This window comes from Ursus arctos, unplaced genomic scaffold (genome assembly GCF_023065955.2).
Source record: "Ursus arctos isolate Adak ecotype North America unplaced genomic scaffold, UrsArc2.0 scaffold_5, whole genome shotgun sequence".
Taxonomy (NCBI): Eukaryota; Metazoa; Chordata; class Mammalia; order Carnivora; family Ursidae; genus Ursus; species Ursus arctos.
This window is the reverse complement of record NW_026623067.1, coordinates 57,699,744-57,722,043: the sequence shown is the minus strand read 5'-3', so window position 1 is coordinate 57,722,043 and position 22,300 is coordinate 57,699,744. Positions and strand designations below refer to the sequence as shown.

The following is a 22,300-nucleotide window of genomic DNA, read 5'->3' as shown; positions in this document are numbered from 1 at the left end:
GCAAGTAGATGAAGTTAAAAAAATAAAGGCTTCTATGTAAAAAGTACAAACTTGCTCATTTTCTTACGTACGGATATTGCTGGGGAAAGTGTGATATTTCCTATAGACACTTTTAATTCATCCAAGGAAGCCATTGTGTGATGGGAGTTATGTGGATGCATGGGTTTGATCTGTATCCGATACTTCTTTGGTTCTTCGTCTTCAGAATCGGAATCACTAGATGAGTAGAAATGGTTCTCTTTGGTATGTGAATATATATCAGTTAAAGAATTTAGTTTTTAAACGATCTTAACACATAACCAGTTTTTCACATGTTTATAAAAAGGAATATAAACCTTTAAGAGATAAGATGGACTTTAACAGAAACAGAACTAACTTTCATTAGTAAAAACATGTCAAATGAAGAATATGGAGTCACATTTTACTATAATTAAAAACTGAAGTCTATTAAACAGAATATTGTGTTATAATTGTCTACTTAAAGACACAATCCATAGGAATATCCAGATGATGAAAGGATATCATTCTGATTTGCTTCTGGTTTTATACTATAGCCTTCTTCATCTACATCAGGAATGTTCTATGGGAAGAAGAAGAAAAAGACTTACTGTAATGATGGCTTCAACTGCAGAAATACGAAAGACTGGAAAAACAGCTTTACCTTTTACAGCAGCTACATCATGTATCAAATAACAGGTTCATAAAATTAGTAACATTGGGGAAGTTCTATCTTTTTGGTTAAGTTAGATTCAGCTCACATTCTGTACATCACTTGTCTGAAAGAGAAAAGCACTGCCAAATGAAAAGGGAGAAACACTAAAAGAAAGAGAACAGGTGTTCGGGCAGGAACACCAGCAGTTCTGTAACCAAATTTCACCCACTTGTTCCAAGTGAAGAAATAAAAGCACAAGACTTTATGTGTCTGGAAATGAGAGATGATGAAATCAGAGGACTGACAGGTTAAATAAATGGAAATATTTATCAAAAATACAGAACAACAACAAAAAACAGAAAGGAAAGATGACCAAGAAAATAAAACTACACTAAAATATCGTCTCTTACTCATGAGATAGGCAAAAATTCAGAAGCTCGAAAATACACTGTTGGCAAAACTGTGGGAAAATGTACTCTTATACTGTGATGGTATAAATACAAAATAGTACAATCCCTACAGAGAGAAATGTAGCATTATCTAACAAAAACAGATATGTATTTACTCTTCCACCCAGAAATTCAACTTCTAAGAATTTACCCTGAAGATACACCCCCAACAATTTAAAAATACATACACGACAAGTTTATTCATCAAAGATTATCTGTAATTCAAAATTGCTGGAAAGCACCTAAACGTCCAAGCATAGTTGAATAAACAATAGTACACACAGAAAACAGAGTACTATTCAATTACTTTTTAAAAAATGAGAAAAGTCTCTATGAACTCATATGAAATACTTCTAGGAAATACTGCTAACTGAAAAAAGCCTAGAAGTAAGAAAGATGAGAAAATTTAAAAACGCAGATATCTGCTTATCTTTATCGGGGACAAAAGCCACTGAAGGAGAAATGAGAATACAATGAAGGTGGTCCCCTCCAAGGGATGGTGATGTAGAATAAAGGATAGAGGGACACTTCTCTTAAGTATGCTACGTTGAGAGAATATTCCTATTTTTAGGAAATACACATTTAAGCAGTTAGTTAGGCATGAAGGGCCATAATGTATAGAATTTATACTGAAATGGATCAGAAAAACCTTATACATACATACATAAACACACGCATGTAAGGAGAATGCAACTCTTACAGCAAATGTAATAAAAAGTTGAGAGAATACAAGTGTTTTTATTTGGAAATAACTTCTTTTTTTAAGATTTCATTTATTTAGTTGAGAGACAGACAGCACGAGCGGAGGGAGGGGCAGAGGGACAAGCAGACCTCCTCCACTCACACTGAGCGGGGAGCCCAATATGGGGCTCTATCCCAGGACCCTGAGATCATGACTTGGGCTGAAGGCAGATGCTTAACCAACTGAGCCACTCAGGCATCCCAGAAATAACTTCTAACTTACAAAAAAATACAAGAATAAAACAAGTCCAAAAAGCTAAAAAAAAAAAAAAACCCCACCAAGAAATGCCAAGCGATCAGTTGGAATTGGAGAGCCAATATTCTTCTACTGGTAAAGTTTGCTATTCTTCCTCCATTCACTTGCTAAAGCTCAGCAAAAGGAATATGAAGGATAATCTCACAGGCACAGCATAAAGTCAAGGAGAACTAAGAGCAGAATTTACATGGCTACAGCTTCCAATCTGAATAAAAAGTCTGCTGTAGCCAGCAGTGAGTTAACAGACTGGATTAAAATCTAGAAATGAAAAATCTAATAGTAAAGAGCAGATTTCCACATATTAAAAAGATGACGAGTATATAGTTCCAACCCTAGAACTAGAGTACTTTGAGTTCTACATATTGCTTGCTTATATGCAAATAATATCTAAAAATACTTTAAAAGATAAATTTTACCAAATGTGAATTCATTAGAAATCAGAATTAAGGTTTTTTATAAAATATGTGATTCTTATTCACAGTCCCCTAGAAACATACCAGAGGTTTAATCCCCTAGAAGTTCTAAGGAGTTGCTAATACTACTTTTAAATTTGTTTACAATATATTGTACAGTACAATGTAATAATTTCCAATAATATGGAGCTGTTTTCAATAGGGCTGAGTAAGCTGCTTCTGGACCAACCTCTTGAAGATTACAACTATGAACTCTGGTCAAAAAAAACTATCTGAAGGTACTAGAGAGTGACCTAGAGGAACCATTTAAAAAGTCATACAAAATTATATGCTAAAAAACTATAAACAGATCATAATGGAGTTCTAAAAAAGGTTCAAATAACCCCCAGGGAAGACAGGAAGAAATGAAAAAACAAAAAGAGAGAGAGAAACAGAAAACAAAAAATAAAATGACATACTGGGCCCTAATGTGTCAATAATTATGTTAAATATAAACTGTCCAAATATAACAAAAGACAGACTGGCAGAAGAGATTAAAAAACATGACCCAACTAGATGCTATCTATAGCATATAAGAAACTCACTTCATATATAACAACACGGGTAGGTTGAAAGTAAAATAATGGAAAAAATATACCACGTAAACATTTTTAAAAAGGGGAGGGGAAATAGAATGACTGTTCTTCTGTTAGAACAGTCTTCAGAAAGAAAATTACGAGGGTCAGAGAGGGACACTGTATCCATACAAAAACACATACATGATTCTTCAAAGTAACTTCCAATAGCCAAAAACTAGAAATAACTAAATGTCCTATGATAGGTGAATGGTTACAGCAAACTTTAGTGCACCTATATCATGGGATACTATTCAACAACAACAAAATATTTATACACACAATAATTTGGGAAAAAAAAAAAGAATTTCGCTGAATGAAAAAAGCCAATGTGAAAAGGTTATAATAGGATTCCACTTAAATAACATTCTTGAAATGACAAAATTATAGAAATGGAAAAAAGATTAGCAGTTGCCAGAAGCTCAGGAGGGTGGTGAAGGAAGAGAAATGGCTGTAACAGGGCAACCCACACAAAAGACCTTTGTGGTAATGGAAATGTTCTGCTTTGACTGTGTTCGTATCAGTATCCTAGCTGTGATACTATACTGTATTTCTGCAAGAAGTTATCAGGAAAAAGCAGGTGAAAGGTACACGGGACTGCTCTGTATTATCTTTGCAACTTGCTGTAAATGGGTTACTTTAAAATAAATGATTCTCAGTATATTAGGTTTTCAATGCTAAAACTATTCATAGAAACTTGATATTAATAAAAAACTTACACAATACCTGTTAACACCTTTGTCCACTCAATCCATGATTTCTATTTAAAGACCCAACACTACCGGAGCAAAGCATTAAGCCAAAGCAGTATGAAAAAAAGAGCAGGTAAATTCACCCAACAATCTTAAAGACAGGTTTGGATAGTGGTGGTAGTGATTAAAAAAAAAACAGACTTGGACAGAGCTCTCTAGTTAGTGGAATATTCCTCAATCTCTGTTTACAACGGGAAGATTCACTAAAACTAAAAGGAAAGAGCAATTCACACTTACTTGGTCAACCTTTAAAAGATAACGTCCCTCAAGATATTTTTTTAATTACACAGACCGTTTAAAAAAGGAACAGAAAGTGAACAATAATTTCCCTAACAAGGCAGGCTATGGATGTTTTTTTAAGTAATTATTAAGACTAGCCATAGGGGAGCCTGGCTGGCTAAGTCAGTAGTGCGCGCAACTCTTGATCTAGGGGTCGTGAGTTCAAGACCCACCTTAGGCGTAGAGCTTACATTAAAAAAAAAAAAAAAAAAAAAAAAAAAAAACTAGCCATAAAAAAGTCATAAATGGGCCATAAATTAATAATAGGCCATAAATAAAACAAAAGATGAGAACCTTTTCTCCCTGCAAACTACCACTGTAATCCTGCTCCCCAAAGGTAACCACAATTAAGCATCTGGTAACACATTCTTTAAAAAAAAAAAAAAAAAGAATGATATCTACCCATTTATATTTTTAAAACGGCAATTACTTAAAAATCATACTTGCTTTTCTTTAGTAAGCTCTTTAAATATGAGCAGGCAGGGCAACCTAATTCTATAACATCTGACTATTACAGTGAATGTTTAACAATTTAAACAATGTCCATTTTGATGGGTGTTTTCAGTGTTAATATAAACAATGTTGAAATAAATATCTGTTTCTACTTCTCCCTCCCTCCTATTCTACAGACAGTGGTCTCCCTTACCCAGGGAGGACACATTCCCACACCCCAGTGGATGCCTGAAACTGAGGATGATTATGCCTCTTATATACACTATGTTTTTTCCTATACATACGTACCCATGATAAAGTTCAATTTACAAATTAGACACGGTAAGAGACTTTTTAAATATATAATATAATATTATATAACATTATATTACATTATATAATATAATAAAAGTTATGTGATGGGGCACCTGGGTGGCTCAGTCGGTTAAGCACCTGCCTTTGGCTCAGGTCATGATCACAGGGTGCCAGGATAGAGCCCTGCATCATTGGGGCTCCCTGCTCGGCAGGGAGTCTGCTTCTTGCTCTCCCTCTGCTCCTCCTCCTGCTCACACTCTCTCTCAAATAAATAAATAAAATCTTTCAAAAAAAAAAAAGTTATGTGAATGTGGTCTCTCTCAAAATATCTTATTTTACCGTACTCACCCTTTTTGTGATGATCTGAGATAATAAAATACCTACATGATGAGATGACATGAGGTGAATGTAGTAGGCATTGTGATGTAGTGTTAGGCTACTAATGACCTTCTGATGATACATCAGAAGGAGGATCATCTGCTTCTGAACCATGATCCACCAGGAGTCACCTCAACCATGGAAAGTGAAACCTCAGATAAGCCGGGGCGGTGGGGGGGAGGCGGGACGACTACTGTATGCATACATCTGGATCAAGCACATACATATAGTTTGTGAATAGAGCCGTAACAGTAAACTTCAACCAGTAGGACTGGAGAGTCAAAAAGAACATGCATTTCTTATTGAGAAGACACTGCCAAACTATCGATAAGACAGATTTTATCAATTTATATTCCTACCAATAATATGATTATACCAAAACTTTTGCCAATATGATAGGTAAATATAGGAATTTCATTCTAATTTGCATCAGAATGAGACTACTCTTCTGAACAACATTTTGATGGTTATTTACCACTTCTATTTCTTTTTATGAAAACAGCTTGTTTTTATCATAATGCTCTTTTCCTATTGGGACATTGCTCACCTTAAATAATGACTTGTATAAACTTTACAAAGGAAAGTAGCCCCTTGTTACGTGGCTTGCAAATATACTCTGTCAATTTATCTTTACTGAATCAAATTCTTCTATGGTGTATTTTTTTGTAATTTCAGATATTTTCTTTCTACACAAATTTATCAATCATTTCTTATATGGCATTAGCCTTATGCATCCTCTTTAAAAGCCCTTTTCTAATTCCAGACAAGTACTGACTAAAAGTTTAAAATTGGTTAACACTGATCATTATAGAATAGTATCAACGAGCTGAGAGGATCACGAATGTTTAAGGGAGTATACGTAAAACATGAAGCATTAAAGTAATTCAATATTGCAATCGTCAAATAAATGCTATGCATAAATAATTCCAAAACGAAATTCACGATGAATACTAAAGTAAATATCAAACACATCTGCTTTTTCATTAATAAACCAAGAGTATCGTAACAGACAATTGGTAAATTAAATGTAATTCTAAAACACTGATGATTTTAACACTAAAGCTCACGAGAAATCTAGTTCTCTCTTTTCAATATACATTTACTATCATAATTTTCTTATTCTAAAGAAAATATACTTTATACTTTATTTAAGTTACATAAAACACAGTATTTCACAAAATGTCTTTATCTTGGTACACCAGTGTGCTGTAAAAGATCAAAATGACTTGGGGCCAAAAGAAACAGTAATTATGCAAGCAAGAACAATATGCAAAGGAGACAGACAGCTTGACTCTACTACACTTAGCAACATGACCAGTGTCTAATGAACAATTTGAAAAATGTGTCTGTCTACACATTACTTACACCATTTGGTAAATCTACTCTCCCACTGTAACCGCAGTGAGCTCCATTTAATGTCTTCTTCAATTATATACAAAGAAATATATTTAAATAAAAAATATAAACAAACTTTCTACAAAACAAGAAGCACAGAAAAATACTGACCATGGTTATTATTGTTACGTTTTCTAAATTGATAATTAGAACTCAAATAATTGAATAGATAAAATAATAATTTAATGATCAGGAATACATTAGTAAAGAGCAGATCTGAGGTCTGGCACATTTCCCAAGAAAAAGCAATATGGTATGATACCACGCAAATTTTAAAAGTAAAATGTCCACTTTACAAAGGTAGGTAGAACTACCTTCTATTTAATAGAAGACCATCTAGTAATATAAAGGCAAAAATGCATCTGTAAAATAATTTTAATAGTGAATTTACAAGAAGCTGGTTAGTATTTTTCTTGGAAAGATCTGTGAACAACTCAACTCAAATATACTGGGTATTTCCTAATGAAAATAGCCAATTTACATGGTTTATATCAAAGTAAAATCAACTTACAAGTGAATCTGCATCAGGGCATTCCCTATTAAAATAAGAAAAATATTAGAAATAATCAACTATTAGATCTATAATTATACTATATTCAAAGTGTTTACACCTTGTTATTTAAACATAACTTTCAAACTTTACAAAGATATTTAGGAAAATCAAATCATGAGGATTAAAATACACAAAGTGATTTTAAAGTCCAAAAGAAAGCATTACTATATCCGTAATACATGGCAAAATAAAACTCACACAGCTTACAAGTATTTTAAAAACTTATACTTCAGAAGCACTTCTTTCCCATAAATATACACATGAAATCATATAAAGAAAGCTGTCAGTCCCACAAGGATTGCTACTGGCTTTTAATTCTTCAGAGAGAGAAAGTTATAAAAAAGAAATTCTAAGAAGAAAGCTTGGCTTTTTTTAAAAAGTCTGTAATTATATTAATTGGTAAATATAAGTAAACAACATTTTATAATATACTCTTGTTAAAACTTCAGTTTCATTTGAAGTAATGTCCATAGCTAGCATATATATAGAAGCCAAACCATTTTTCTCCAAATATGTTAAATGAGTAGTCAGAATTCTGCTTGAAAAAGCTTTCTAGTCTAATATAGTAAGTTGCTGAAAACTGGTATTTTATCATTTAACTGATAAATATTAATTTGGATATAAACTAGCAAAGAAGTGTTTTGAATGTAAAACTAAAACATAAAGAAGACCATCTTTCTCAACCAAATAAAGACCTAAATCCATAAGGACACTGAGGCCACGAAGAATAAGGTTAGAAGAATTTCTACATATTCTAGAACAAATTCACTAATAAAAATTAGAGTGAACATTAAAAAGGCATTTGGATTAGTAACATATCTGGTGGCCTGAGACAGTTAATGCACATATAGTATCAGAATCTGCCACTTTAATAGGAGACTGAAAACATATGTATTAGGTATACCTTGAGAGCCCAATGAACAGTAATAAAAAGTACTAAATTAATATCTAGGTCATCTCTATCCAAAGACTAAGCACAAACCAGAAAAAATCTACAAATGGAAGAATTTTGTTAAAGGAAGACAGGATGAAATAGACTGAAATAATGAAAAAAGAGATGACTACACCGCTCTTAATCCAAATGGAAGCACCAAAGAGGGTAAATGCAAGCCTCTTGTGTCTTTAAAGCCTCTTAAACATCCTTAAAATCACAAGTTTTGAAAAAGAGCTTCCTTATTACTGGTATATTCCTATGCATACTCTGAGGTTCCAGAAAAGGCACCATAATAATAAATTCATTTCCTCTATAGAATCGAATTATTTAAGATATTGGAGCACTTCTACTTCCTTCTTTTTTTAAGACACACTTTAAATATAAAAGTGTCAAAGTTCCAAACAGTTTATTGTCTGGCTTTCAGCCTGAGCTCTCCAATCTTTGTGCCGAAGCACTCATCTGTTTGCTTTCACAGTGGGCTGTAATGAGACCCGCAGTTGCCCCGGGAAGAGCAAGCTCCGAGCAAGCTCTGAGGAGGACCCCTCTTCCACAACTGCTGGCATTTCAAAGCCTTCAGGCTATGCGAAGAAGCATGCCAAGAGCCTCAGGCATTTCAAACAAAGCGGTTTCTAACATTTTTCCTGCCTGCAACTGTTGAAAGAACGCAATCATGATGCAGTTGTTTAAGCACTGGTTTCTGGCTCTGGCCTTCTGGGTGTCTGTAAAAAACCATTCCAATATCCAAGTGGCCTAATGATGGTACTGGGAAATTCCTGATCATGAAAAACTATTTTAAAAACACAGAATATGCAAAAATATTGTACGATCCCTGAATGGACAGCTGTGAAAACCATATATTATAAAAATACTTGAATTTAAGGCCTTTATTCTTTACAACAGACCCAAAGATGAACTGGCTACATTTATAATTTCACTTACAAATCAACTGTTTAGATTTCCGTATTTCCAATGTTACAAAAATAGATTGGATTCCACCTCCTTAGCAAAATATCCCCTTCGTAAATGCTGAAAAGACATTTGCAGATGAGATGGTAACTACAGATATAAATCACTTTGCAATTGGTCTTAATTTGTTAACCAAGTAAAACTTGGGAGGGAAGAAGAAACAGACATTTGGAGTAGTTAGACACTCTGAGAAACTCAGATAAAAAGAATCTAACTAGGTAGGAGGTAAGAACACCCAAAGCATAAATTGTTCTCTTATACTGAAAATACAAGTGCCCATGAGAGCTCTGCTAATTATGCTAGAGAAGTAGGGATTTTAAACAAATTTTCAGCCAGGGTTACGTAGTCAACAAATCATTTAAGATTTGATTAGCATCTTGTCAATCTATATAAGGCTGAATAATTATAGAAAGAAAGATTCCAGTTTGTCTCTTGTAAATCACAACTCTTGGAGATTCTCAACCCTAGGTGTATGTTAGGAATCACACATGCTGCTTAAAACCAAACCAAACCAAAATTATTCTCGGCCTCACACCCTGAGAATCTGGTTTAATTGGTCTGAGGTGGGGCCTGGCATAAATGTATCTAATTTTCCAGGTAGTTCTAATGCATAGCCAAGGTAGAGAACTTCACTTACCCAATACTTGTCAAATTTATTACATGCAAATTATATATTCTTTGTATATTAATGTTTTAATTTTTAAAAAAATGTAAATCATATTTATACTCCACCTCCCATCTAAAACTGATGACCTAGCATAAATGTTTAAAACATGTTAGCGCCTTTGTTCTCCCCCATTTTCTATTTATGTGTACATATATCGCTGTGTGGCTACATGTTTAGAATTGTCTAGAAGGATTTTCATTCAATTGTTGACCATGGGTTTTTTCTTAAGCATTAAGACTTAGAAGAATTTTTAGTTTCCTCTGCACTTTTGTTTTTTAAAATACACATGTATCATTTTATAAAAAGAGTACCTTTAAAGTTTCAATTTCAAGACACTAAAACTTTCACCTTAAGATTTTAAAACAATAAGAAAAGTTAGTACTTTAATCTAAAACCAGAGGAGCTAGTAAATACAGTTAGAAAACTGTATTTTTCAAACCTTAGACATATATACTTTGAGTTATTTATAATGGAATATTTTCTTCTCAAATTCAAAACAACAGTCTTACTCGTAACAACAGAGGATTCTGACAATATGTAATATACTTACACAGACTCTGCATCCTTTTCCTTTTTAATTATCCCTGGCAAACCAAAAGTCTTCCTTTTCCTTGGTTTTATACCTTAAAATAAAAATATATTATTACAGAAACATAACTGTTGCTGATAAATATATTAAACTTATGAATACATCTTGTATCTCGACATATAATTTATATCAATACTAAATTTGGATGCAAGAAATAAAAGTATCAACTGCTAAACCCTAACTTTTAAATCAGAGTCACAATCTGTTTAGACTTTTCTTAATTTAATAGAGCCTGTTATGCACCGAAAGGTTATAGAACATTTCACTTGATCAAGACAAAATAAGCATTTGGAGGTATCTTAAAACTTCAAAGAAAGTACATTATTTACTAAATTAGATTCTGTTATAAATGCAGGTCAGGTCATGTTTCCTGTCTGGAAGGTTACAAAATATAAACATGTCGTTTTAAAAAAAAGATGACACAACAGATCCATTAACAGTAAACACGGAAAACGTATGGCATTCTTTTGCCCATATGTTATCTTTAATATAAACAATGTTGTAAGTTGATTCTACCATAAATGAGAAACAAAGATCATCTGTGTTTTGCCTAATACAGCAGTTCTTCCTCCTCTACTTGCATGACAAATTTATTTTTTAGAGATCAGTCATGCTATCGATTGTTGATGGAATTCAGCATTTAAAACTTAGCTGCTGGGACGCCTGGGTGGCTCAGTCGGTTAAGCATCTGCCTTCAGCTCAGGTCATAATCCCAGGGTCCTGGGATCAAGTCCCACATCCGGCTCCTTGCTCAGTGGAGAGCCTACTTCTCCCTCAGCCCCTCACCCTGCTTGTGCTCTCTCCCCTCTCTGACAAATAAATAAATAAAATATCCAAAAAAATAAATAAATAAAGCTTAGCTGCTTACTCTGACAACCAGAGCATACCTAAGAGAACTCCTCACCATACAGATAAGGAAACTCAAGGGTAGTCTTTTTGTTTTTTTAACTCAATGTTATACAGCTACTAAATACTATATAGCCAGGATTATAATTCAGATGTTTTAGAACAGGGTACTTGCTTTCATGCAAAACTAATTCCCTAAATCATACATTTGCATATCATGTTATAATATTTTAAAAATCAAATACATTTTTATTCTCACAAAGTATTATTTACTATCTACATTTTTTAAAAATTTTATTTATTTGAGAGAGAGAGTACAAGCTGGGGGAGGGAGAGGGAGGGAATCTCAAGCTGAGCATGGAGCCTGAAGCAGGACTCCATCTCACAACCCTGAGATCATGATCTGAGGTGCCACCCAGGTGCCCCTACTATCCACATTTTACAACAAAGAAAGCTGAAGTACAGAGAACTTAAATACGTATTGCTTATAAAACGGTAAGAAGTTAGGAACTATAAGAAATCTAGACACCAGGGTGCCTGGGTGGCTCAGTTGGTTTAGCATCCAACTTTTGATTTCAGCTCAGGTCATGATCTTAGGGTCATGAGATCTAGCCCAGCATTGGGCTCCACACTGGCTGTGGAGCCTGCTTAAGATTCTCTCTCTCCCAGAACTAGGGTATATTATGCTAAGCAAATGAGGTCAGTCAGAGAAAGACCAATACCATATGATTTCACTCATGTGGAATTGAAGAAACAAAACAGATGAACATAGGGAAAAGGAAGGAAAAGGAAGATAAAGACAGAGAGGGAGGCAAACCATAAGAGACCCTTTTTTTTAAAAAAAGGATTTTATTTATTTGAGAATGAGAGAAAGAGAGCACAAGCAGGGGGGAGAGGCAGAGGGAGAGGGAGAAGCAAGCTCCCCGCTGAGCAGGGAGCCCAACAGGGCTCGATCCCAGGACTCTGGGATCATCACCTGAGCCCAAGGCAGATGCTTAACCAACTGAGCCACCCAGGTGCCCCGTAACTCTTAAATATAGGGAACAAACTGAGGGTTGCTGGAGAGGAGGGGAGTGGGGGGATTGGGTAACTAGGTGATGCTCATTAAGGAAGGCACTTGATGTAATGAGCATTGGGTGTTATATGCAACTGATGAATCACTAAATTCTACCCCTGAAACTAATATTACACTGTATGTGAACATGAATTTAAATAAAATCTTGAAAGAAAAAAAAATTCTGTCTCCCCCTCTAACCCTGCCTGCCCTACGCCCTCTCTTAAAGGAAAAAAAAGTTGAGGCACCAGAGCCCTGACTTCTCCAATGAGAACCTTATACACAACAGCAAACCTTTTCTCCAAATTCTTACATAAATTTTGGAAGAAAAAAAAATAGAAGATTGTTTTCAAATTATTTCTAGTATCTCACAAAGTGAGATACATAAAATATGACAAAAACAGCAGGCATCTCTTAGGTCATACTATGAAATTCATCATTTAAACGGGGGGGGGGGGGCACCTGGCTGGCTCAGAGGAGCATGGGACTCTTGATCTTGGGGTTGTAAACTCAAGCCCTATGTTGGGTGTATAACATCTTTAAACAAACAAACAAACAAACAAACAAACAAACAAACAAACAGGAAGGGTAGTGAACCCTTTCTCCAAGTCACATCATCACTCATTTTGAATGATAGTAATAACATTTATAACCTCATTATAATTACTGAAATGTTTCTCACTTTAGACTGTCTTATACATTAATGTGCAGTGACCATTTTCATATATATGACATGAAAATGTTTAAAATGGACGTCAATAAAGAAAACAATCTCAATGTATATTTGAAAATAAATACATGTTATATTTAATCTTTTAAGATATATACCCTAACAACTCTCAATATTCCTTTGGGCAAACATACTGTTTATTTATTAAATAAAGAATAGTATCTGTAGGTCTCCAAACCACATTCAGATTTTCTGTATCACTCCACAGACATGCTGACACCAATGGACAACAGCTACTCTCTATTTAGTCAATAACAGAAGATATTAGCTAGTTAACACTATTACAAGCAGTCAACTTACCTTCAACTGCACTAGCAGGGTCACATTCTTCAAATTCAATAAGGCCTAAACAAACAAACAAAAAAAAACAAAAAAACAGATGAACAACTGCTAGTAAAAATTTAAAAAAATAAAAATAAAAAAAGCAAGCTGATGGAAAACAATCAGATCAGAGCCTATCACAGCTTTTTAACTGACCTGACATGTGTTCTACTATTATCTGATAGTGTTAATTAAAATATCAATAATTTAAAAATTCAAATAATCCTAACAGTGACAAAAACTGGGACTAGCCGATTATTATCATCAAAATTCACTGAAAAACTCTTATATTTGATACTACAGAACTGGAGACACAAACCCCATCTGTAGTTTCTGCTTTCAAGGAGGTTGCAGGATACCTGAGAGAAACAAGCATAATAAAAGGCAGTTACTGAATCCTTGCTTATGTTCATGGGGAGGACGGGGGGACCAACATAGTAAATACTACTAGAGTGTAAGCTTGGGAATTTGTCTGTCTAGTAGACTACGTGAACTGGCAAATAATAGGTCTTTTACAAATACTTGAACAGATAAATGCACTAATTACATAGTAGCTAAGTCGTGATGCTCTAACTGTACAGCAGGTCAAGGAATGTGAACTTGTAGTTTGCAGGTAGTGGGAAGAGTTTTCATGTGAGGTGATATACACATGCCCCTCCAAAGTGGTCTTACGAGAAGATTAATTTAGCACTGATAAGAGGGATAGACTACAGAGAGGAAGAAGATGATAAAACAGAAATCAGCTGAAAAACACAACAGCCCTAAAATAACAGATCTGCGAAGACTAGCCTTAAATCCCATATAATGGTATGTTTCCTATACACGGAACACTAAATTATATAGGTAGTAAGAAATTTAGTAAAAGCGTGAATCACTGTTCTACTGAAACATCCCGAAAGCTAAGTATCAGACTAAAAAATTATCTTCTGTTAAACTGTCATTTTAGCCCTGTTTTTTAATACTTAAATTTATACAAGGTCCAGTATTTTTGTGAAATAATGGTAATAGGTTCAACATATTATTTCAAAAAAATTTAAAAATAGAGCCTGAACAGGGGAAAATGGAAGATTTCATTAATGGTTCTTCTGAGATGTTCAGCTTAACTGTACCTATGCGTAAGTTCATAATCAGAGTTCTCACTGATGATTCCATTTTAAAAGCAAGCACAGATTAACAAGAAAGATTTCTCTACAAGTAGGAACACCTAAAAATATTGGCTAAAATGTCCTTCTTCTTAACCCCAAACCTAAGATCTACTTTTTCAGTATGGGTTTCTATTCAAATAGAGTACATTAACATTTAGGGATAAGCAAAATAACTTTAAAAAAACTCATAAAGTGAGTTGATAACCAAGGTCCTAATCAATTAATTAGCAATACCTTTCTTACTACAGTATTCTTATTATATATATCATGTGCCTAGAAAGAAAGAAAGAAAGAAAGAAAGAAAGAAAGAAAGAAAGAAAAAAAGAAAGAAAGAAAGAAAGAAAGAAAGAAAGAAAGAAAGAAAGAAAAAATACATTTACTACTTCCACCCAAAAAAGCCTCAGAATCAGAACATGGCCCAATTAAAAATTTAAAGACTTCAAGTCCACTCAGCAATTCTGGAAGCTAAGAACCGATTAAATGAGCTTGTTGTTAAAAATCCATCAGAGGCTTAACACTTTACAATGAGATGAAACTGAAAGACCAATAAAGGTAAAGAACTGTAGTATGTCCATTGATAATAAGCAACTACCTGATGTAAAAATTATGAAGAATGAAAAATCCCTACCTAAATTACCAACAGTTTATTATGTATTATCAGCTTTATCACTTACTAATAAACCTTAAGAGACTATGACCACCTGTCAAATAAATCTGAGAGGTCCTATAGCTACACATCACATAATCTGTGCCCAGTAACTATTTACAGAATCTTGAATACTCAGGCTATGGGCTTATTCTAGAGAGGAAAAACAAAACACAACATCAATGGCAAACAAACTGCATTCTTTACAAATATTTTAAAATAGAGCAAGTAACAAATCATGGAACTTTACATCAAAAACTAGGGATGTACTGTATGGTGACTAACATAATATAATAAAAAAATATTATTTAAAAAAATAAAATAGAGTATCTAGAAAGACTTTTATAACATCGTCTTAGCAAATATGATATATATTCTTTTAAGATCTTTGGATGCTTTCATATATATGAAAATAGCAAAGGCATCCCTTAACTCTACCAAAATTCCCTCCAACAGAATTCTACATTTTTTTCTCACAAAACCTTTTGCCTATACCAGACATATCTCAACTGTTTTTCCCTTTATCTTTTCTAAACATCCTTTTAAAATCCATTTCAAATAGGGATGTGTCCAATAAAAATAAACTACTCAAAATCACCAACATTTCTAAAATATAAGATGCCAGATCCTTTTAAATTGTAAAATATATATAAAAGTTTTAAACTGAGTACCTTCAGCCCATAAGCTTTTCTATTAAAGACAGAAATACAAAGTTTCTGGTGTAATAATACTAAAAATACCTTTAAAAAATTAACTCATGCATGAACAAGATTTTCTTTATCAAATGGCTTATGCTCCACATGCTGCTTCACATGGCAAAGCTTTGCGTGCCTGGCTCTGTGCCAGCTGACAGCTCAGCTGGATATCCATGCACATTCTGACCCCCCTTGTAGCATGTCACTTCTGAAATGTTTCACAAGTAGAAAGTTTATTCAGCATCTCCCTCAAATGCACTCCACTGCCCATCATTCTGCTCTTTAATCATAAGACAAGTTACTTTTTTTGACAGTCCCAAAGCCAGAGTGAGACTCAGAAAGAATAGTTTGCTACAACTGGAATTTCAACTGTTTTAGGCTCAATTAATTCTGTTGTCAAAATAAATAACTGCTCTTAGCGCTTAGATTTTATGCTGGGCCACAAGGGCAATTTAATTTGTATAAAAGCAAATAAGACCATGTTGGCTCTGCCTCCTGATGCTCTTTTACACATTATATAGAAATGCCATCATGAGTTCAATTAAAGGCAGACCTCCATGAGGTCAACAATAAAGTAAAACAATTCTTACAGAGGATTTTTCTTTAATCATCAGGTAGAAATAAATTATTGCTACAAAAAAAAAAAAAAAGAAAAGTCAACAACCTAAAGAGTTCATCCAATTCTAATATAGATCAAAACTTTTAAGAAATGTTACAGGAGGAAAGACAATTTAACAGCAATCTTTAATCAACACAAACATTTTGTGGATGAGGTACAGTATTTTAAAAAGTAAAACACTTAATAGTTCCCACTGTTTTGAAACCAATTCTAAATCTCAGGCCACCAACAGGGTAAATATGCAACTCTGTCTAGTTAATAATTGGCCTGAAAAATGAAATTGTAAGTCTGGGCTACACAAATCAAGCATATTTCTGCATATGCCCAACTCAAACCACAGAACACTTGTTTCTATTAGAAGCCAAAATAAAATATCTGAACATGCCCAGATCCCAAAGTCTAATAATAAGAATGATGATAATAGGGGGTGGGGAGGGAACTATGACACAGGAGAGTGGGAGGGAAGGAGGGAAAGGTAGGGGGAGGGGACAGTTAGTCATAACAATGGAAGTCAATGACTAAATTTTCAAGCTTGCTCTTGGGCCTGCAGAATGCAACACAGCCACATTCCTAGATGCTTGGGATGGTGAACTCAGGCAAGCTGACATGAAAAACAAAATCAAACTCTAGCTTGGGTGATGTTCAAAGGGCATGGAGGTTAAGTTCTGGTTTTGCCACCTGCTTGCTGGCTAATTATCTTAAACTAGTTACTCGAACTTTGGTCGTGTCTCTTTCTCTTTTTTTTTTTTTTTTTTTTTTGAGAGAGAATGAAAACATGAGCTAGGGGAGAGGGAGAGGGAGAGAATCCTAAGCAGACTCCCCGCTGAGCACGGAGCCCAACACAGGGCTGGATCCCACAACTCCAAGATTCTTGACCCCAGCTGAAATCAAGAGTCAGAGGCTTAACCGACTGAGCCACCCAGGAGCCCCCAGGTCACAGCATTTTTATAAATGCTATGGCAGAAAATAACCTTTTGCCATATTTGCTTTCCCTTTCTCTACAAATACCCATACACACAGTTTTTTTTCTTTTTTAGCTTGTTAAATCATTTGAAAGTTAAGTTGTAACATCCATGCTACTTCACTTCGGAGTATTTATTTTAATAAAGGGCTTGTAAAAAGAATTCTCTCGATCCAGTGGTTCCAAATCCCAATACCTACTTGAATCTCCTAATGCAATGCTCCCTGCTTAAGAATCATCTGGAGAGTTCTGAGATTCTGCATTTATAACAAGCATCTAGTGATAAAATGCTATGGATTCTGAACAATGGCTGCATATTAGACTCAGATGAGGAATTTTAAAATATAGTGTTATCAAGGATCCACCCTAGACCACTGAAATAAGAATTTCCGGGGCAGTGAACTGTCTGTACACTTTTTTAAATAGAGATTGGGAGTGGGGGAAGCAAGAGGGAGAGAGAGAGAGAGAGAGGAAGGAAGGAAGGAAGGAAGGAAGGAAGGAAGGAAGGAAGGAAGGAAGGAAAAGGAAAGAAAAAAATTTCCACTACTGATTCTCATATGTTCCCAAAGTTTAAGAATCAGTGATGAGGGAAACTTAGGAACCATGGTCTTAAATTAAAAATACAGGTTTTTCACTATGAAATTTCAGTCACTGTAAAACCTTATAAACTTTCAAAATTTCATCTAGTTCTCCAAACACAGAATCTTAACATTGAAATATAATCTCCTACACATCCAAAATCTGACATAACCTCCATATCTGACATACCTCCTAGACTGAGTCATGTTTTTACCTTCTGTGATAGTGATAAAACCTTGGGTGATTATGCCCTGCTCACCAGATCTTTTTTCCCCAGGAACTTCCCCCTTCACAAGTGGTGCAGAAGCCATGTTTATACTACATGACCTAGTTAGAACTGATTAAATTAGAAAAGTTACCTGATCCAAGATTACCTGGACTAGATTCTTTCTCCCAGAAATCTGTAAAGGGGCCAAAACCTGGGTTAATTCTGAGCTGTGGCTACAATTAAAGAACAAATAGAAATACCTAGGAATTACAGAGGTAACCTTATATCACGTGCCTGGAAAAACAAAGAAAGCCACTGTGCAAAGAAAAAAATAAAGCAGTAGAAATAAAGAGATCGAATGAAGGAAAAATATACTTAATGTTCCTTCAGGTTTGGGTTTCCTTCTGCAGCCTGGCTATATTCCTGATTTTGAGTATCTCAGTTTCTTTCTAATAAATATCCTTTTAAGTTCAAAGTGGTTTAAGCTAGCTTCTTTTATATATTGCAAAAAGAACTAAAACTCGGCCCTTGTTATTATGCACATGTAAAAACTGTAATCAGCTTACCTTATTTTTTTACTTCTATGTTGCTGCCAGTGTTCATACATTGAACGTTTTTAGTGGCTACTTCAAATTAATGAAATAAGCTTTTCTTAAACAAAGCCTGCTCACATTTTAATCTTTACTTCACAGTTTAGATTATTATAAGAATCAATTACTATGCTGTGATATGACTGCAGATGTAGTTAGTGCAAGGTGTCAGAATAAATCATTTCTGAACCCAAAAAGAAGAGCAGAATCAGCTTTCGAAAAAAGATTATATACTACTATGAGGTACCCAATTCTAATGCAGTGCGACACACCCACTACTGTACTACATAGAAAGTATATCTTCTAACACAGGGTTAGGCAAACATTTCTGCAAAGAGTGAACTAAGTATTTTAGACCTTGTGGGCCCTAAGATCTGTCACAACTACTGACCTGTTGTAGGACAAAAGGTGCCACAGACAATACATAAACAAGTAAGTGCAACTGTTCAAAACAACTTTTATGGACAATGATATCTGAATTTTCTAATTTTCATGTATTACAAAACACTCCTTGGATTTTTTCCCCCAATCATTTAAAAAAGTAAACCAATTCTTTGCTTATAAACCTCTACAAGCTGCTATAACCCAACTCAAAGATAAGCAGCACCAAACTTAACTCAATGGCCACAGTTTGCTGATTCTTGCTCTAAAAGATATAGATGAAAATCATTATGAGGTTCTATATACATCCCATATGGCAGAGTTCTATGCCTCTGCTCTGAATGGCTAGATACAACAGGTAAAGGTGTACTTCTTCACAGAAGTTTTTTCTTATTACTTTTCTATGTTACCTCTTTTACTCTCTATTTGTGCTAACCTACATTATCCTCTTCCCTAATCATCATCATGAAAGAGGAAAATTCCTGTAAGTCATTCCCCCAAGCTATGAAATAGGAAAACCAAGAAATCACGGTGTAACTGTAGGTCTTTGTCTCTTCTTAGCTATTTTTAATTTTGCTTTCTTCACAAGCATTTTTGCTTCTCTGATCTTAAAGAAAACTTTGGCGGGGGGAGTGGTAGGAAGCTCTATTTGTACATTTGACATTATTCCAAATCCTTGAGCACTCTAGAAAGATGACCTTAGATTTTTAAAAAATTATTTGCTTTATCCTATATTTTAAAATAATAAACACACGGGCGCTGGGGTGGTTTAGTCAGTTAAGCAGCCAACTCTTGATTGAAGCTCAGGTCATGATCTCAGGGTCCTGGGATAGAGCCCCCCCTCCTTTGAGCTCCACCCTCAGAGGCGAGTCTGCTTCAGATTCTCTCTCCCTCCCCCCTTGCCCTTTCCCCCACCTCTCGCTTGCTTGCACACATTTGCGCTCTCTCTAAAATAAATCTTTTTAAAAAATAAAATAAAATAATAAACATAATGTAGAAGCTAAAATTCTCCAAATTTTAAACTAATCAACCGATTTCATTTAGGCACTATGACCACAGGAATCTTATTTTTCCTTTTTCATTTGTGGCTGATTGTTTTTCATGTGTACCTTTCCCAGGATTTTCATATTTTTTATCTTTAAACACAGTATAATCCCTGGAAATCTTCATATGAGAGCTATAAGCCTATGTTATATAATGAAAATACCGGTAAGTTTTTCAGCAAAATCTTTTATTTAAACATATACTGGCCTACCAACTTTTTAGGTTATTTATCCTTTTGTGTCTTATAAATGGAAACTTGCTTAACTTTTATGAATTATAAAAAGCATACAGTAAATTAGCAGAATGACTATAAAACAGGAAACTCCAAAAATATGGTTTTAATCTCTTTTGGCAATTAAACTACATGAGAATGGGCAGGCATACTAGGATGTCATTAGAACACAGAAAGATATTCACAATTAAAAAGCACCTGTTTATTCATAACCCTTCAGACCACAGGCACTTTGAGATTCCAAGCATCCACTTACACTGATTCTAATTCCAGAAGAGCCAGGCACTACTTAAAAAGTAATGACAAAAACAGTATGGAGGTTCCTCAAAAACTTAAAAATAGAACTACCATATGATCCAGCAATTCCACTTGTAGCCATTCATCTGAAGGATTCAAAATCACTATCTCAAAAAGCTATATATACTCCCATGTTCACTGCAGCCTTATTTACAATAGCCAAGCCAGGGTAACAACCTAAGTGTCCACTGACTGGATCAAGAAAATGTGTTGTGGGGGCGCCTGGGTGGCACAGCGGTTAAGCGTCTGCCTTCGGCTCAGGGCGTGATCCCAGCGTTATGGGATCGAGCCCCACATCAGGCTCCTCTGCTGTGAGCCTGCTTCTTCCTCTCCCACTCCCTCTGCTTGTGTTCCCTCTCTCGCTGGCTGTCTCTATCTCTGTCGAATAAATAAATAAAATCTTTAAAAAAAAAAAAAAAATAAAATGTGTTGTGTATATACAATGGAATATCATGCAGCTTTTAGAAAAAGAAAGAAATCCTGCCATTTGCAACAATATGTATGGACCTTGAGGACATGACGCTAAGTGAAATAAGTCAGAAAAAAACAAATACTGTATGATCTCACATATATGTGGAATCTAAAGAAAACCAAATTCACAGCTACAGTTAACAGATTGGTGGTTAATAGTGGGAGTTGAGGGGTGGAGGGTGGGTAAGATAGTTAAAGATGGTCAAAAGGTACAAACTTCTGTAATAAGATAAGTAAGTCCTAGACTATAGTTAACAATACTGTACTATATATTTGAAAGCTGCTGAGAAAGTAGTTCTTAGGAGCTACTAAAAAACTACTAAAAAAAACTATCACTGTGTAGGGATGTACATTACCTAAACTTACTTTGGTAATCATTTCTCCTATACATACATCAAATCATTATGTTGCATATCTAAAACTAATACAACACTATATATCAATTATATCTTAATTTTTTAATTTTTTAAAAGATTTTCTTTATTTGAGAGAGAGAGAGATTGTGCTTGCATGTGCACACGAGGGGGAGAGAGACAGGGACAAGCAGACTCTGCATGGAGACCCATGTGGGGCTCAATCTCACAACCCTGAGATGACAACCTGGGCCGAAACCAACAGTCAGACTGAGCAACCCAGGCGCCCCTATTTTAATTTTTTAAAAAGTAACTTGGACAAAAAAGGCACTTCATATAATAAGTAGTATAAAATGTCTCAATGAATAAAAAAAAAGTTTTAATGCTCTCAGTGTTTGATTTACATAGGAAAATTGGACATAAAGTTAGAGGTTGTATCTTTGAACAGATAACGACTAAAGAAAAAATGGTCATTTTTCAGCACAAGAAAAATAGGTTAATTTTTAGATATACAAATTTTTTACCAAACTTGTTTTCTTTTTAAAATACAAATCCCACAGGACAAAAACTAGTTTAAGAAGGAATTCATCCACCAGAGGGGGCCCTTACAAAACAAGAGAAATAAAATATTAACAGCAATCAGTAGTATATACAATTGAAAGTTAGAATGGATCTCAAAACACAAAATCCTTTAAGTCTATGAATTTCATACAATCAAATGCAAATTTTTGAGTGTATTATTT

General features: G+C 34.6%; 1 protein-coding gene across 2 annotated transcripts in view; it reads right to left on the bottom strand.

Annotated features, from left to right (window-relative positions):
- Nucleotides 1–22,300, bottom strand: part of FCHO2 (FCH and mu domain containing endocytic adaptor 2) — a 109,645-nt gene that overhangs the window by 40,906 nt on the left and 46,439 nt on the right. For both annotated transcript variants that reach the window (XM_026498809.4, XM_057307444.1), the window contains exons 9-13: nt 13,316–13,360; nt 10,347–10,419; nt 7,188–7,212; nt 523–580; nt 72–247 (exon numbers count right to left, since the gene is read on the bottom strand). In XM_026498809.4, the coding sequence (XP_026354594.3) occupies nt 72–247; nt 523–580; nt 7,188–7,212; nt 10,347–10,419; nt 13,316–13,360 (377 nt within the window). The remainder of the gene's footprint in view (nt 1–71; nt 248–522; nt 581–7,187; nt 7,213–10,346; nt 10,420–13,315; nt 13,361–22,300) is intronic.